Source organism: Pelodiscus sinensis, chromosome 1 (genome assembly GCF_049634645.1).
Source record: "Pelodiscus sinensis isolate JC-2024 chromosome 1, ASM4963464v1, whole genome shotgun sequence".
In the NCBI taxonomy this organism is placed as follows: Eukaryota; Metazoa; Chordata; order Testudines; family Trionychidae; genus Pelodiscus; species Pelodiscus sinensis.
Window position 1 is genome coordinate 91,653,758 of NC_134711.1, and position 18,702 is coordinate 91,672,459.

General features: G+C 41.9%; 1 protein-coding gene across 1 annotated transcript in view; it reads left to right on the forward strand.

Annotated features, from left to right (window-relative positions):
• FAM227A (family with sequence similarity 227 member A) overlaps window positions 1–17,030 on the forward strand; it is a 31,361-nt gene extending 14,331 nt beyond the window's left edge. The window contains 9 exon segments of the mRNA XM_075936776.1: window positions 711–834; window positions 2,628–2,735; window positions 4,924–5,003; window positions 9,021–9,135; window positions 9,672–9,796; window positions 12,707–12,863; window positions 15,637–15,790; window positions 16,620–16,682; window positions 16,684–17,030. Of these exon segments, the coding sequence (XP_075792891.1) occupies window positions 711–834; window positions 2,628–2,735; window positions 4,924–5,003; window positions 9,021–9,135; window positions 9,672–9,796; window positions 12,707–12,863; window positions 15,637–15,790; window positions 16,620–16,682; window positions 16,684–16,762 (1,005 nt within the window). The 3' untranslated portion in view covers window positions 16,763–17,030.
• Window positions 17,031–18,702: the final 1,672 nt, after the last annotated feature.

Here is an 18,702-nt window from a genome sequence, read left to right on the forward strand (position 1 = left end):
CTTGGAGCTGCCACCCCAACCTTGCCCAGGGGCCCACGGAGGCTGTCAGCTCCCCTGTCTGGCTCTCTTCCCCTCTCTTCAGTCTTTTATCCTCATCTTAGAGATCTTATACTTCCACACTGAGGGGAAATTCTGTGGCCTCTTCTTCCTTTTGGTAAACAGGAAAAAAAGGAAAGAAAGAGGAGGGGAGGGTTGTCTTCTCCTTTGCTTCCAACAGTGCAAGTATTTTTCTGCTTATTTCTTAGATTTAGAAATTCATTGTCTGCCCCATGCCACTATAATGACTGAAAAGCTAGAGCCATCACCAAGGACTAAAACTTGAGTAACTATGAAGAGAAGAGATTTGTATTCAAATTGTTTGAAACTTAGGTTTTGATTTGTGTGTCCGAACACCCGTGTAATGGAAGTGTTTAGCAAATACTTTGGAGGTAGGATGAGTGTACACTAAGAAGTCTTCCAGCAAACCAGACTTAACATTCCTGATGTTTTTAAGATTAAAAAAAAGCAGGAAAGATGGCACAAGAAACAAAATGACAATGTTGTATAAATAATAGTTTATATTCATATGGAGGATATTCCTTTATGACTGAATCTGTGTGGATTGGAGTTTTGGATGGTCCTTGTATATGGGAGAAAGGAATACATGTCTGTCCCCAGTGTCTCTCATCTAACATGTCTGGAGTTTTGATTTTTCTTTGCTTGACCCTTAGGTTTTCCCTTCATTGCTGAGCCAAACTTTGTACACCTGCTTCTGCTCCAGCTTCCCAAGATCTTGGTTCAATACACATGAGTTTAAGTCCCAGCTCTGCAATGTGCTGTCGGAGTGGATGGCTGGTGAGAAGATCTTTTCTTCCTGCTTAAAAGGCAATCTGTGCAGATCATATTCAGCCAGATGAGGGAGAATAACTTCTAGCCTTTCAAACTGCCTTCCTTCCCTGGCCTTAATAAAATGTCTTTACCCCACCTCCCTCCATCCTGCTGTGGTACTCGGGAGCATAAAGATTAGAGAAGAACATAAGGATAGAACTGAGTGAATAACTGACATTTTGGTTTGGACAGCAGACCAAAAAACCAGACAAAATACTCTGTTCAGTTCAGAAAATGTTCAGAATTTGTCAGACCAGTAAACTGCATGTCCACATATGAAACTTTTAGCCCAGGGTTAGAATATAGGAGACCCAGGTTGAATCCCCACTCTGGAGCAGGTATTTGAACTCCGATTTTCCCCCTTCTAAGTGAGCATTGTAACCAACAAGCTGTTTAAGCTGGGTTGTTCTCAATCTCTCCTGTGGAAGCTGTTTTACTTTCTATAAATACTTAAATATTCATTGGGTTAATTTACTCCTAGCCCCCATTTGAGGGCCCCTAAATAGAAGTAGCATTGTAGTTTGATCTGCGGGATTACAGCACCACTCAAGTTTGGTCTGACAGCCCTGTTGTCATGAGGCTAAAGTAGCCAGACTGAATGGTGCTGTGACCCTGTGCACCATGTCACCAGCACTTACTCTTCAGACCATCCCCCTGTACTGTTGAGGCCTCCACTTAGTGGTAATATTTTTGGAAGGATGTGGTTTTGGATTTTGCTCTGGATCTCCCAAAACTTCTCTGTGGCTCTGGTGAGGAACAACTCTCTTTAACCTGGTAATTAAAGCTTTTACTTGGGAGGTATGAGATGTGGATTCATATCTACTCTGTCTTATTCAGAGGAGAGATGTGAATCCATATCACCTGTTTGCTGGCCTGGAAAAAGTTTTTCTCTGTCAAAACTGAGTCAAATTCATTAATAGTTTCAGGTCAACCAAAACTGCATTTTTTGGTGAATGAACAGTTAATCTAAAAAAATTCACCCAGCTCTAAATATAGGATTTGGTACACAATTTATTTCCTGATCTCTGAGAGAAATTTTTAGTCGTCCTTTCTCCATCAACCCTCTCACTTTGGCAGCATGTAAAATGTCCGGTATTTTCTGAATTTTTTTACCAGATTGAAGGTACAAATAACAGGCTGTCCAGTTCAATACTGGACCCCTGGCAATCCTAGGGGAGCAGCTGTTATTGTGGAATGTTTTCTTCCAAGAGTTTATCCCTCTTTGATAGACAGGAAATAAAAGCCCAAAAGCTGGACATTTTCAGCCTGTGAAGCAATGAATACTCCCTGCAAACTGGGCTTTCACTCTCTTCTTACCAAGCCCTCCTTCCTCAATTTATCCCACTTTTATTTGACTCTTCATTCTGGTCTCTGTCTCATTCTCACTTTCACAATCACTAACATTCTGTTTCTATTTCTTTGATTCTCTCTTATGTTCTCTCCCCACGTGAAATGATAACCATATTATTAGTCTTAATCATGGTATGAACATAGGATTGGGATCAAGCAACTCCTGAATTCTATACCCAGTCCTGGAGAAGACTTCCTCTAATGTCTTGGGCAATTACCAGCTTTCTGCCTTTGTATCTCCATCAATGGATGATACAGAAGCTTCTAAGGCATTGTGAGGCTTAGTTAATGTTTGTTGCAACTTTGAAAATTAAAAGTGCTACACTCTATTCTCTTTGTTATGACTTCTTTTGCTATTGCTCTCTCCTTCATTTCCAGTCTCTCACTATTTTTCATTTCCTCTCACTTAGGTACATTGCCTGTTCCAGGGAGCTACAGTAGCTGGGACTACTCCCTGCTGGAACCAGAGAGATGTAGAAGGGAAGACTTGCTGTCAACAAAAGGAAAGCAGAGGAAAGGTGAGACCACTGATGAAATAGCTTCCCCAATGTCCCAGATGAGCTAAACAGGAGGTGGTGTTCAAACCAGGGATCCACTGTTCCATACAAGATGCCTTATCTTTGCAGAACCAACAAACAGCTGTGCTGTGGCGCTAGAAAAATGGCATAGCATGAATTAGAAGTCTGGCTTCATGCTGATTTATTGATTCTGAATGATGTATTTGTAAGCAGCCCTTTTGTCAGAGGGAGAACTGATAAATGAATGCTCAACTGCAACCAAAGCATCCTGCCGAAAGAACTTGTGAATTATCAATGGTGGGATACGGGCTCTTTACCAGCATGCAGATTTGCATTCAGTTCTGTTTGTCTCTTATTCTCTAATTCAGTGTTTCAGAAAGTGTTCTACAGGAACACTTTGGCTACGTCTAGACTGCAAGCCTCTTTCGAAAAAGAGTGTCTAGACTACAACCAGTATTTTCGAAAAAGCAAGCCGCTTTTTCGAAAGAGAGCACCCAGGCAGTCTGGATGCTCTCTTTTGAAAAATCACAATTTGCATTACATAGCGTCTTTTTTCAAAAGAGCACTTTAGGAAAAAGCGTTCTTCCTCATAAAATGAGGTTTTCCGCAGTCGAAAAAACTGCTGCATTCTTTTTATTTACTTTTGCAAGTTTTTTCGCAAAAAGGCCAATTTTTTCGAAAAAGCCCTATAGTCTAGACACACCCTTTGAGAAACACATTAACTGGCTGCCCCAGTTTGTTTATTTACTGGTGCCGTGGCCACGGAGCCTCGCGGCTCTCATTGGCTCCATTTCATCCTTTGCAGCCAAGGAGAGCCGCGGGAAGTGATGTGGGCTGAGCCATCGCTTCCTGCAGCTCTCCTTGGCTGCAAAGAGTGAAACGGAGCCAATGGGAACTGCGAGGCTCCATGGCTGAAGCGCCAGTAAATAAACTAACCGGGGTGGCCAGTTAACGTGTTTCTCAAAGTGTTCCCGTGGAACACTTTCAGAAACATGACTCTAATTCATCGGGCATCAGGAGAGCTGCAAGGACCAAGCTTGGTTCTATAGGAGTACTACTCTGCACTAGCGCTGTAATAGTGTAGTCGATTAACCAATAAGCAAAAGCTTATAGGTTAATGCTATAGACTACAGTACATGCCTTTCCTCCCCCTCCTCCCCACTTTGTCAGTAAATTTTTTAGCAGGCTGGCCAGCAGCTCGACTCAGTCCTGTTTCGCGCCAGATCCAGGGCCTATCCCTGCTGTGGCTCTGCATTTAAAGTGAATTAAGTGCTAGGTGGGCAGGCAGCTCAGCTCAGTTCCAGCTCGCGCAGGGTCTAGGAGCTCAGCCCCTCCCTTTCCCCCAGACAGGGACTACTGCTCCCCCACGCTGTGCAGCAGTGTAGGATGACAGGCAGCCGGTCTGTGAGGGGAGCTGGTTTTTAAACTGGCTCCCCTTGTGAAGCAACTCCCACCTGGCACCCCGTGCTGCCTGCCTCTGATAGAGAGGCAGCAGCGCGGAGTGGCAGAGGTCTCCTCGGGAGTGGGGATGGAGTGCACTGACTGCAGGCCTCATCTCTGTGGACTATAGCATAGTTTGACTGACTGAAAAAATTCATGAGGTTAATTGACTATTCAGTTAACCAATACTTAACATTCCTACCTGCACTGCCCTGTGAGAGACCTGGCTTCGTTCCCTGTCCTAACTTCTCATTCCTCTCTGGGTCAGCGAGGGACGCAAGTGCTGGAGTGAAGCAGGGAGCACATTATGTTACTCATCTATGCTGGCCAGAGTGGGTGCTGAAGTGCTTTTGACAGATCCCAAAGGGAATTCCATCTAAGGTCATGTGATGTGGGATTGCAACATGGGTGGTGCATTTAATAGGAATGGGGGAGAATATCCATCATTCTGTAAGGAACACAAAGGACCTTAACAAACACAGATTATAAATACAGGGATAGAACCCCAATCTCATTCAGTGACTGTACTGTGTCAGGCCCACAAAAGTGCATCACCTAATAAACCATCTTGTTAGTCTTTAAAGTGCTGCATAGTCCTGTCTTTTGTTTCAGCAAGACCAGACTAACATGGCTACATCTCTATTACAAGTAAGCAACAGTTTGGTATAAAATGTTCGGTCTACTCAGACTTGGTTCTTGATCACAGATTTAAAAATGATGAGTAATCAATGTCACTGTTTCTCCCCAGAATCCTCTGTCCCCTTTGCTTCGTCAAAGGCTTCTGGCAGTCCAGAAAAAACTCCTCAGCTACCCACTCAATCATATAAGGTAAATAGCATCTTGTTCATGAAGATGTGCAACAAGACAAGGGAGAATGTCATAGAACCCATGACATTTGAGACTGAAAGATTCAATTTTATATTTTCATCTTTCCCCTTTCTCTCCTCCTAGTGCAGATTTGTTCCCTCTTCTTCTATCTAATTGGTTATCAAATGACTTGGGAGAAGGGACATTCCTCTCACCATTAGGAAAGGTTTCCTAATGTTCATCTATTTTCCCTTTTGCTCATCTTTATCCTGAGTTATGTTTTTGTAAACATCTTGTACAATTCCTCTGCTGTCTTGAGATTTACACTCAGAGGCCATATTTAATGGATAATCTTAGATCTTGATAGTCAGGGCTCGCTGAACCACCCGGGTGAGTAGATTGTATTATTTGTCGAGCCCTGTTGATAGTCATTGCCAGTTGTCTTACTGCCCAACCCAAGGAAAAGCCTCCCCAAGAAACAAAGAAGTGAGAAGTCAGAGAGGACAGACAGGATGTTCAGTTTAGATGTTGTTTCAAGTGTTTGAGATTCACAAAATAAATACAGTAGAGCTTCTATTTTATGAATAATTGGGGATTGAAGAATTCATAAAATTGAAGATCTCAAACTTACAGTAGGTCTGGTGAATAAGTTGCAGTGTGGTGTACTGCATCCTCTTGTCCTTCAAATCACTACAAAGTGTTTTCCAATGCAAGGAAGGAATTGGAACATGAAGGGATGTTGATTTTTTCTTTACTGATATCTCTTTTGTGATTCTTTTTCCAATAAAAAAAAATGGCTCATAACTAATTGTTCATCAGACCAGTGTTCATAAAATTGAGGATCCTCTATATTACAGGGGCAAGTTTACCATGATTAGAGACTTGCTGAAATAGGGAGATCTTCAATGAAAAGATGTAGTGCAAGTGAAATGTGGTTTTGAATATCTGGTTATATAAGATAGATATTGGTTTTGCATTGCAGCAAATAATTTTTCTTGGTGCTTAAAAGTGTTCTAAAAAATGTTTTAAATGGCCACAGTGATAGGCATTGACCCAAGCGGTTTGGCTGTACTCATCTTAAAAGCAGAAACAGACTGAGATCACAGTATCTGCAGATTTAACTATTGTAAAACCAAAAGGAAGATGATGCAGCATGAATTATTTTTATGGACAAACACTTCTACAGTATCCTATTAATTATGGAGCATGTCAGCGTGCTCTTTCTTCTTCTGTTTTGTACAAGGCTCAGTCAAGAGGCTTGCATTCTAAGTTAGAAGAATATTTGAGAATTCCACATGCAAAGAACATAGATCAAATTCATAAATCACAAGGATCAAACTTTTCAAAATTAAGAGCCTATAGTTAATAGTCTCCTAAATCTGTATTTTCATCAGATTTTCAAAAGCACTGCACACCTAACATATCCATTGATATTAATGGGAACTTGTCAAGTGCTCCGACTTTGAAAATCTCGCTTCTTATTTTTTATTCTAATGTGAGGCTTCTATATTTGAAAATCTTGCCCCAAGTGTCCAGATGATGGACCCGTGTAAAAGCAATAATGTCGGTTCTTAGATAAAATGTGACAAGTATCTTAGAAATACCATAGATAAAAAGGATTAGGTATCAGAGCTGGTATCTTGCTTATGCATTTCTTTCTTGGGTAGATTAAAAATGTAGGACTATCTAGTCCTGTCTAGCAGAACTCCTGTCATATAATCCCATTCATAAATTTGCCAAGCTCCATTTTAAAATTAGTTAGATTTTTTGCACCCACACCTATTATTACCTGGAGGCTGTTCCAGATCCTCAGTCTTCTGAGGGTTAGAAACCTTCTAATTTCCAGCCTGTGTTAACATGGATGAAAGCTGCAGAATAGCAATGTTTAAGGAGGAAGGAAAAGGTGGCCATATGGTGCACAAGAAGCAGGGAAGGTGTTCAGTGTATAGAACTCCAACATACACATAGGTGGTTGGATGAATTCTTAGTTTGAATTAGCGTAGTCTGTACTGGGGATTAGATCAGCTTACCTATATCTCTCAGAGATATGGATTTTTCAGAGAGGGATGAAGGTAAGAGTAGGAACAAAGTACAAGAGAGGTATTGAGAAGTGTGGCATGGAAAGAGCACAGGCGGTAGGAGGCCGATATTAAGTGAGTTCGGGCTGGGCCTGAAGTTTTGTAGAACCCTTGAATGAAAGGTTGAGAAAACAGAACTTGATATGGAAGCCAGTAATTGTGAAGGGATGCAGCGTGGGGAGTGACATGATTTCATCAGCATATTTTGCTCATGTATAGTGGGAGTAAATGGGATTTCAGCCGACCTTTACTGTATTGCAAAGAAAGCGTTGGCAGTGGGGGGATGAGAGGAGGAAATGGGAGATCAATATTCAGGCCTGCCTGTTCCTTATTAAACTGTGTTCTTAGAAAAATAAGCATAATCAGAAAAAACAGATTTTTTTTTGTCCTTGAAATCCACCATATGGGATATGCTAACCAAACATTGCTTTAGGGAAGAATGCACTCCTCCCACGCTCAACAAAGGCTTTTGTTCCCCTCTATAAAACTTGTTCATAGGCTCTGGGTTTTGCTTATTTCTATATTTTTTTTAATGAGTGCCTGCTTCCAAATGTTTGTAAGTAGTTATATTGAACACCCTCATCTCCCTAGATCGGGGTGAGCAAATACTAGTCCATGGGCTGGATCTGGTTCCCCTGGGTTAGCCCTCAGCAGGCCGGCACCTCTGTTTATCTGCGCTTCTGTAAGTATGGGCAATTGCAGCTCCCATTGGCTATAGATTGCCATTCCTGGCCAATGGGAACTGCAGGAAGCAGTGTCCTGGTCTATGTCTCTTCCTACAACTCCCATTGGCTGGGATCGGTGATCCATGGCCAAAGAGAGCAATTGCCCATACCTGCAGAGGTACACGTAAATATAGAAGTGGCAGCCCGCTGGGGGCTAACCCTAGTGAACCCCCCCATTTTATTGCTCACCTTTGCCCTAGATTAATTTAAATACATTCTCCTGTATGTTGTTTTTCGAATATCTCTTAGTACAGTAGTCCTTTCAGTCCTCAGATCACTTTTATTGTTCTCTAGATCAATGTGTGAGCTGGAAGAAGGTTTGTGTACGCCATGATATCCATTGTATCCAAGTGGGTTGCATATTCATAGATCCATAGATTCCAAGGCCAGAAGGGATCACTGTGATCTTCTACTCTGACCCCGTGCATAGCATTGGCCATAAAACTTCCCCAAAATAACTCTAAGAGCTGATCTTTTAGAAAAACTTCCAACCTTGATTTAAAATAGCTCGTGATGGAGAATCCACCACAGCCCATGGTAAATTGTTCTAGTGGTTAATTACCCTCACTGTTAAAAATGTTTGCCTTATTGTTAGTCTGAATTTGTCTAATTCAAGCAGCCTAGGGTCTTGTGTCTGGAGAAAGAGGAAAAAGTAGTTCCCTTTCCCATATTGCTCTGTTGCTGGAGGATGGTAAAAGGATATCCTGATTTACAGAGGAGCTATGAGGTAAAGGGATTTCTTGAGATTTACTAAGTTACAAAACCTAGTTGCCTCTAGATCTGACTCAGACCTCCAGGCCAGCAGGCTGGAAGCTGGGAAAGAATGCCAGTTTGTTGCTCTTCAGCAAACTTGAGTTCATGGCCTTTGAAGGAAGCCATTTCCAGACATTCTCCAGCCAGAGGCAGATGGTTTCAGAAGGGTAGGGCATTTTAGGGAATGTTCCCATCAGCCACTTTTCAGTACACAGAGGATTAGGCAGGTGTAGTAGCTATCTGTCAACCCACATAATTACATTCTATTGATCTAAATTTCTCTTGTAATTTCAATTGAAGAAGTTATTTTTATTTCCTTTCTTATGACTCTACTATGTAGCATTGATTGTAGAAACAGTATTTCTCCTCAAAGGCAACTGTGTATTAGTGTGAGGCAAACAATGCTTTTTTGACAGAGAGAGAGAGAAGGACTAATCCTAAAAACATCATGTAGGAGTCCAAACTTTTTCCTTCTTTCTTAGTCCCTGAAATCCATTCCTTTGGGCCAAACTGTCAACAAGTATCAACCTGATCAAACATGTATGGATCTCAGCTCCAAGGAAGCCGAATATGCATCTACAGTTACGTCCTTGAAAGGTAAAGGATTGGGAAGAAGGGTGAAACCTCCTTTGATTTAGAAGCTTCGGGGGTAGCTAAGTTAGTCTGTACAGGATAAACTTAAAAAACAACAAATGGTCTGGTAGCACTTTATAGACTAACAAAACATGTAGATGGCATCATGAGCTTTCGTGGGCACAGCCTACTTTTTCAGACGACCAGAGTTTGATTTAGTCAGATTTTCTAAGGACTCACTCTTTCATGAACTCCTTACAGTGTAATAGATGTGTATTCCCTATATGACAAATAGGAGTATGTGTGTTCACCCCAATGACTGCCACTGATCAGAATATATTAGAGCTGCTTGTATGTATATGAGCTTTCTTTCTTTTTGCGGTTAAATTGATGCTGTTGCTTCTTTGGGATAGATTTATAGTATGCATGTGTGTATCACTGCCTCATCCTACTTTTATTGAATCAGTCACATCTTTATTTCTCTACTACATTGATTAAGAGAAGTATGATAGCAACTGAACGGTGAAGAAAATTCTAGCAGTTGATGTTTCTTGCCCCAGGCATCAATCCTCATACCATGCCACATGATATACAGCCTGAAGAGGATGACCTGAAAAGTGCCCGGAAGCATCCCCAACACACATTTGAAACAAAGCAGTTTAAGATCGCGCCTCTTCACAGAGAGGTAATGCTGTGCGTAGAGAGAAGATGGGAGAATTTGTGACCAAGTGAGGTTTTCCTCTCTTCTGGTGATTATCAATGGTTCACTGATCCCAGGCTCCATGCAGTGCTGCCCCGTTGAAACGCCGCCACGGCATTTCAAAGGGGAGTTGCACGCGATTAATCGTGATTAAAATTTTTAATCGCTGGACAGCCCTATTCCATATGTGACCTGCAAGGTATTTTGTTTTCCTACAAGTTTTACTAAAGTGACACACGTGAATTGAAATGTGTGCTGACTGATTGGATGTTGAGGGAGCGCACGGCTCTCACAGTCAATGTTGTGTGAAAATGCAATTATGGTTTCATAGGCACACCGCACACATTCTAGATACACAGGCTCAGTTAGCAAAACTACTTCCTCTGAGGAAACCAACTTGGTTATGACAATTTTGCAGCCTGCTGAGATGAAAAAGGGCCACTTGGGCGGCCCACTCACTAGCCTGGGTTGCCCATTACTGGGTTTGAAAGATAAGCTGCTGCTCACTGAAAGTGCTATACAACCTTGAATATTCCAAATGCACCAGTTACCTAGAGACACAATTACAATGCTTGGATGACATCTACTATAAAGTGATTAATTAGTTTAATACTTCTAACAGTAAACTCCAAAAGTGCTTATTTATGAGCAGTATCACTAGTAATGTTTGACAGTCATCTTTCATGTGAATTTAAAGAGGATTCCAATTAACTGCCCTTTGTCTACAATCAGTGAAATAGTTTGAAATCTCTACAAGCTACATTTAATGACCACTCTAATATTTAAAATGGACTCCACTGAAGTGCCAGATTTGCTTACAAATCAAATTATCTTATCTGATGTCATTAATCAGCCGGCTTAATTACATGAGCACTGGACAGCTGGGAGTTGGAATATGTTGAAGACAAAATATTTAATGAAATATGATTTGTTCCATTTGACAAAATATCTAGATGATGACGGTGAAACTTCAGTACCTCTTCTTGAAATAGTCACATTCCTGCTGTAGGTTATAGAAAAGCTTGAGGATGATAGTGAAGAAAGTTAAAGTAGTGTTATCCCTTTGGCACGAGCAGTTAGCCAATATTTAGGGGTGAGTTATTTCTGTCTGAAAAAGAAACTGATGATACAAGTCAGGTATTTCTATGAAGCAATCCTGTTTATTTACAAATTGTGTACACAAAGTCTATTTTCCTGAACATGGCAGAAACAAATAGGAAGCAGTTTCCTTGTTTACAAATTGAGATCTGCCTTTCCAACAAGCAATATGTACAGAAGGAGCTTTGTATCTCAGCTTTCTCCCATGGTCATGCTCACTACTGCATCTCTTGCTTTTTCCTGCCACAGTCACAGACACACACAACAGCAGCCAGTCAAACCCCTAGCCCCCGTTTTTGCAAGCAACCCCAGAGAAACACTTTATTTTACATAGTTTAGCTTATCTGATTTGCCAGACAGTTTATTGCCTTAACCTTAATTTATAGCCCAAGGTTTAGATGGTGCCTTCCAGTTTTATCATTCTGTGATTCTTATTGGTTAATTGACCATTCCATTTAGCCTGAGTGGCAGGTGGTTTGTTCACCCCTGTACTTTAACCACGTCTGTGATTGATCAAAGATGCACTTGATGGCAGCCAGTAACATCGTGCAGCATAACAGCAGATTTTGGAGACAGATGAAAATTCAGTAGAAGGAATAAACGAGAGAGAAAACAATACTATACCTCAGTTTACCTACTTCACGAGATTAAAACTTCCTGTACTGCTGTAATCAATATCCTGCAATAGAGATTTCTGTGCAAAACACAATTGAAGTGATTTGCTATTAGGTTGTTAGGTTACAAAATGTGATGGTATAAGCTTCCGTGCTTCAGTAGGATTTTTGTCAAAAGTGAAGAAAGCTGGTGTTTTGTGCACGCTCATAAAAATGTTTTTTAATGTATTCACATAGGTTAAAATGCATCGTGCCACAAACTTTGACAATGGCCAAGGAGTGCCTGAGCAGCTCAGGGAGCTGTGTGTGTGCATTTGAGTGGGTGCAATTAACTCATCTTTTCACTTCACTGGTACTGGCCTGCTTGTGCTCTGAACTGTTTCCTGAAGGAGGACTGTTCTAAATTATGCTAGTTGCCAGTGACCCCAAGGAGCTAATATGGTAGCCAGAGATTATATGAGCTTGTCCTCTATACATTGGTTACAGCAGTGCTTTTTTTGTAAACAACAACAACAAAAATTGTGCTGGTACTAGAGAGATGCGGGCGGCGGGACCGAGACGCACCGCGGTGCCGCCGCCCGGGTCCTCCGTGGCTTTGCTCCGCGTCTCCCTGGTCTGCTGGGGGGGGAGGGGCCAGCAGACCAGGGAGACGCGGAGCAAAGCCGCGGAGGACCCGGGCGGCGGGACCACCCAGACGCGCCGTGGTCCCGCCCGGGTCCTCCGTGGCTTTGCTCCGCGTCTCCCTGGTCTGCTCGGGGGGCCCCCAGCAGACCAGGGAGACGTGGAGCAGCTTTTCTTGCCCCGGAGGACGCGGGCGGCGGGACCTCGGCGCATCTGGGTGGTCCCGCCGCCCGTGTCCTCCGGGGCGAGAAAAGCCCCGTTCGTAAGTATGGATCCGACATAAGTCAGATCCGCGTAACTCGGGGACTGCCTGTACTCTGGCTCGATAGAAAAAATTCCCCTTACACAGCTGCTGCAGTACCGGAGTCGACAGGAGAGTGATCAGTGATTGATTTAGTGGGTCTTTACTAGACTTGCTAAATTAACCACTAGTGGATCGATTGCTGCAGTGTCCAGGCACTCTTTGGTGGAAATAACAAGCCCTCAGAATTACATGATTTATTTTTTGACTCAGTTTTGATATAATTAATAACATATTTTCTTTTTTTCTTCCCCTGTCCAGTCACACCCAGCGTGTCAGGGTCCTGACTTCACTTGGCATCTCTTTAACATAAATGGACGCAGCCCACTAATAAAACACTTTCTCCAGAGCTATAAACTTGAACCACAGTCTGGACAAGACATCTTTATTCACAGGAGGGAGATCTGCAAACCTATACCATATCCTTATGGTCAACTCAAAGAATTTAGAGATAAAAAAACATTGTTAGGTTACATTTTATCCATTTCCCATGAATGAAGGATTATTCTTTGCAGCATATTATTGAATGTTTTACTGGGTTCAGTAGTAAATGTGTCAAGCTTTAGGGATTTCCCCCCTTCCACTGGGGAGCTACTCCACACACTAACAGACCTCATACTTTGTGTTTCCTAAAAACCAGCCTGAATTAATCATTGTTCTTTTTCATCCATTACTTCTAGTTCTGTCTTCTGACCACTTTACAAAATTGTCTGCTCCTTTGTATTTGCACCCTAATGTACTTAAAAAACATTTTGTAATTTCTTTTTGAGTTTTTGGCTAGCTGTTCCTCAAAATCTTTTTTTGCTTTTCTTATTACATTTTTACACTTGATTTGACAGTGTTTATGTTCCTTTCTATTTATCTCACTAGGATTGGTCTTCCACTTCTTAAAAGATGCCTTTTTGTCCCTCACTGCTTCTTTTACATGGTGGTTAAGCCACGGTGACTCTTTTTTAGGTCTCTTGCTATGTTTTTTAATTTGGGGTATACATTTAAGTTGGGCCTCTATTATGGTGTCTTTAAAAAGTTTCCATGCAGCTTGCAGGGATTTGGCTCTAGTCCTTGTGCCTTTTAATTTCTGTTTAACTAACCTCCTCATTTTTGTGTAATTCCCCTTTTTGAAATTAAATGCCAGAGTGCTGGACTGCTGAGGTGTTCTTCCCACCACAGAAATGTTAAATGTTATTATATTATGGTCACTATTCCCAAGCGGTCCTGCAACAGTTATCTCCTGGACCTGCTCCTGCACTCCACTCAGGACTAAATTGAGAATTGTCTCTCCCCTTGTGGGTTCCTGTACCAGCTGCTCCAAGAAGCAGTCATTTAAGCCATTGAGAAATTTTCTCTCTGCTTCTCTTCCTGAGGTGACATGTATCCAGTCAATATGGGGATAATTAAAATCCCCCATTATTATAGAGTTCTTTATTTTGGTAGCCTCTCTAATCTCTCTCAGCATTTCAATGTCAGTATCGCTGTCCTGGTCAGGCGGTCGGTAATATATCCCTACTGCTAATTTCTTATTATTGGAGCATGGAATTACTATACATAGCGATTCTATGGAGCATGTTGATTCATTTAATATTTTTATTTCATTTGATTCTACATTATCTTTCACATACAGTGCCACTCCGCCACCCACCCGGCCTGCTCTATCCTTTCTATATATTTTATATCCCGGTATGATTGTGTCCCACAGATTTTCCTCATTCCACCAGGTTTCAGTGATGCCTATTATGTCAATCTCCTCCTTTAATACGAGGTACTCTAGTTCACCCATCTTATTAGTCAGAATCTTAGCATTTGTGTAGAAGCACTTTAAAAATTTGCCACTGCTTATTTGTCTGCCCTTCCCTGATGCGTTGGATTCCTTTATATGCGGTTGTTTGTCTGCTCTGGCCCATGGTTGGTCCTCTCCCCTCCTCTCTTTCTGACTACAGCTTAGAAAATCTCTATCAATGGAGTCTTCTCTAAGAGAAGTCTCCATCCGATTTACGTGCATCTCTGCACCAATCGGCTTTCCCCCATCTCTTAGTTTAAAAACTGCTCTACGGCCTTTTTAATGGTTAGTGCCAGCAGTCTGGTTCCACCCTGGTTTAGGTGGAGCCCATCCTTCCTGTATAGGCTCCCCCTCTTCCAAAAGTGTCCCCAGTTCCTAATAAATCCAAACCCCTCTTCCCTACACCATCATCTCATCCACGCATTGAGACTCTGAAGCTCAGCCTGCCTACCTGGCCCTGGGTGTGGAACTGGAAGCATTTCCGAGAATGCCACCACAGAGGTCCTGGATTTCAGTCTCTTTCCTAGCAACCTAAATTTGGCCTCCAGGACATTTCTCCTACCTTTCCCTACGTCATTGGTACCTACATGTACCACGACCACCGGCTCCTCCCCAGCACTACACATAAGTCTATCTAGATGCCTCGAGAGATCCGCAACCTTCGCACCAGGCAGGCAAGTGACCATACGGTTCTCCTGGTCATCACAAACCCATCTATCTATGTTTCTAATGATTGAATCACCCACTACTAACACCTGCCTCTTCCTAACAACTGACATTCCCTCCCCCTCAGAGGTATCCTCAGTGCGAGAGGATGCCGCAACACCCTCTGGAAGTAGGGTCCCAACTATGGGATGGTTTCCCTCTGTTTCCACGGAATGCTCTGTTCCCTTGAGACTTTCATCCTCTTTAAGAGCACTGGGGCTCTCAACCTGGGACAGTACTACAGTGGGACAGTACTACAGTGTCCCGGAAAGTCTCATCAACATATCTCTCTATGGAAAGCTCTCAGTAACAGAATAGGAAGGTTATGAAAACAAATGTGAGGAGGAAGCAGCTGAATAAAATGGGAGATGAAATGCTGTCTAATTGAAAAATGAATGGAATAAATTAGATTGGTCTTAAAACACAAATATTTTTCTACTAGATAATGTGAGTACTTGGGGAGCAATGCCAGGAGGGAGGTTCAGCCTTTTCCATCTCTGTTCCCACTAATGAAGATCCTCTGCTATTTTAATTCTAACTTCCCTGACATAAAGCTGACCTTAAATATCCTATGCTATTGTAGTCCTGAGCCTCCATCTCCCGCCCATCTACACACAGCTTTATCAGTTCATCTCAGTCCTAACTTATCTATGATGTCTTTGTTGCTTTACCAAAAGACAAGATTTTTTTTCTTTTACATTTCAAATTACTGAGTCCACTCCAACCTATGCAGATGTGATCCAACAAGGTTTTAATCATATCCGCCAGTTGGACAAAGCTTTCAAAACAGTGTACCAGAGACACCGCAGAGAAATAAAGGATTTTGACCAGCACCAGTTGAAAGAGAAGCAAGAATTCCTCAGGTACAAAAAATGTGTGTGGTTTCAATTTAACATATTCTGTAATAATCTGAACACATCCAGTGATTTATTGGTGTCTGCCAAAGGTGAAACCTATTGCCTGACATTGATTTCAGAGGGTGTTGGGGAATAAGGAAATATGGGGATATTTTTGTGGTGTAACATTAGCTAATTATTCCAGAGGGATACAGAGATGTAATGTGATGTTTTACTGATGATGCTTTAGATGGAATCTGTGAGCTAATGGTCAACCAAAGGAGTTTGAGAGTATTGTTTTGTTTTGGAAAAGTGATCTTGAATTTTGTTGAGGGTAACAGGGTGATTAAGGGCACGTCTACATTGCAGGGCAAAAGCTGAATTAAGATACGCAACTTCAGCTACATCAATTGCGTAGCTGAAGTCAAAATAGCTTAATTCAGCTTTTGGCGCTATCTACACAACAGGAAGTTGAAGGAAGAACACTCTTCTTTTGACTTCCCTTATTCCTCATGAAATGAGGGTTACAGAAGTCAGAGTAAGAAGTCCACCATCTCGAAATAATTTCAATATAACGGCTTGCTGTGTAGACATGTACTTTATTTCAAAATAACACCTGTTGTTTCAAAATAATGCTGCAGTGTAGACATGCCCTAAGAAAGTTGGCTTGGAGGGGGCATTACATGTTTATGGATTTGGGGATTCAAGGGTTAATTAACATCAATTCCAAAGTGGTGGAGAAATCCACTCTTAAAATTTCTTTGATTGCTTTGGTGATTTTAGAAATCTTAGTCAAAGATAGCTTTGAACAAGTTATTTTGATTTTTTCTCTCTCGTTGTCCTTCCCATACTACAGAAAAGAGAAGCAATTGCTGTCAGAGAAAGGAGAGATGAAGAAGCTGAATCAAATGCTGACCCCTCTTCAGTTCTGACAAGACTTCAAGTCTGTCACAGAAGTGTCTTTATGCAGAAACAGCCATAAATCAAGCTGCACTCTGAGCAAACCAGAATTCAAGATTCCCCGACCATAAATTGGCATAAATGTCCATTCAGACTTTCATTTGCATCTGAAGGGTGTATTTTAGGCAGCCCACTCCAAAGCTTTCTTCATCAATTAGAACAGACAAACCTGAAAAAATGGGAAGAACTGAGTTCAAAAGTCTGACTGATTTCTAATCTCTTTGATCTGTAAAACTGGACTGGAAAAATATCACAAGATTTCAACAATAGAAGTAATATGAGGATTAAAAAAAGTCACTGGAATATTTTTAATGGTTTCATAGTTTGGTTCTGTGTCAAAGATTTGAGCTGTTTTTTATTTTGTCTGAACTGTCTTGGCCCAAGCTGAAAGGCAGTGTAGTTGAGACTCAGTGCATCGCCTCTTGCCAACAATATGTGGTAATGGAGTTGGGCTGGCTAGCTGCAGACCTTCCCAGAAAGGAGGAAAGTTGCAGAAGGCTCCTCTGTGCTGGTGAACCCTGCAATGAATCCAATCCTGTGTCGAGTTTCCAGTGTATAAAATAGAATCCCACTCATTAGTGGTATGAGATTGTATAGCACTTTACAGCTTTGAAGTTCAAGTGCTGTAGATCAACATTATCATTTTAGCAGCACTTTTGGATGAATGGTAGCCTTTCCAGCTTGGTCAACTCATCTGCCTCCTAGAAGAGCCTGTCTATAAACAGGAAAAACAGGGCAAGGTTTGTCTTTTGGGTTTTTTGTTTTTAAATGGGAGGCTAAAGCTAAGCCTTGTCTACACAGGAAAAATATCATCTTTATTGGCATAATTTAGCTATTCCAGAATAATTCCTCCCCACACTATTGGTGCTACGTCTACACTGGCCCCTTTTCCGAAAGGGGCATGCTAATTTTCAACTTCAGAATAGGGAAATCCGCGGGGAATTTAAATATCCCCCGCGGGATTTAAATAAAGATGTCCGCCGCTTTTTTCCGGCTTGGGGAAAAGGCGGAAAAAAGCGTCTAGACTGGCCCGATCCGCCGGAATGAAGCCCTTTTCCGGAGGATCTCTTATTCCTACTTCGAAGTAGGAATAAGAGATCCTCCGGAAAAGGGATTTATTCTGGCGGATCGGGCCAGTCTGGACGCTTTTTTCCGCCTTTTCCCCAAGCCGGAAAAAAGCGGCGGACATCTTTATTTAAATCCCGCGGGGGATATTTAAATCCCCCGCGGATTTCCCTATTCTGAAGTTGAAAATTAGCATGCCCCTTTCGGAAAAGGGGCCAGTGTAGACGTAGCCTTGCAGAATAAAAGTGAACTTTTATTCTGGAATAATGTCCAGATGGGGAATATCTTATTCCATCTGGAAACAACAAACTGCAGCCAATGGGAGCTGCAAGGCTATGGACATGTAAAGTAAACAAAGCTGTGCAGTCCTGCCTCCCAAGTTTAGAAAATGCTGTCTTATTCCATAAAAGCTATGTAAAGCAATTCCCCCTCCCGCCGCCCAGGGTCTTAGGCTCCTAAACCCACATTCAGGTACCTAAATACATGGCTTGATTTTTCAAAAGTGCTGAGCACTCTCACACTCCCATTTAGGAAGATTACAATTTGCTTTTTCCATGTTTCATTTTCTGACATAGCAAATAACAGACATGCTTAAATATACCTCTGCACTATTGGGGACTGAGTTTGGGATTTTTCAAAAGTGCCTTGAAAGTTATTAGGATTTGTCCTGCTTCCACTCAAGTGGCTTCAAAAATCTTATCATAACTAAAGTCAGCAGCTTTGTTATACAGCCATTCCTTTTCTATAGGGATAGGGATATATGTTATGAAAATACTAGAAGGCTGCCCTGGCATTTCTTGGGTCCTTAACTCAATTAATTTGTTTTTTGAAAAATAATATGGTGGGATGATGGATGAGGGGTTCAATATGCAGGTTGAACTGGGGAGAGAGAACTACCCCAGTCTTCTCTCAGC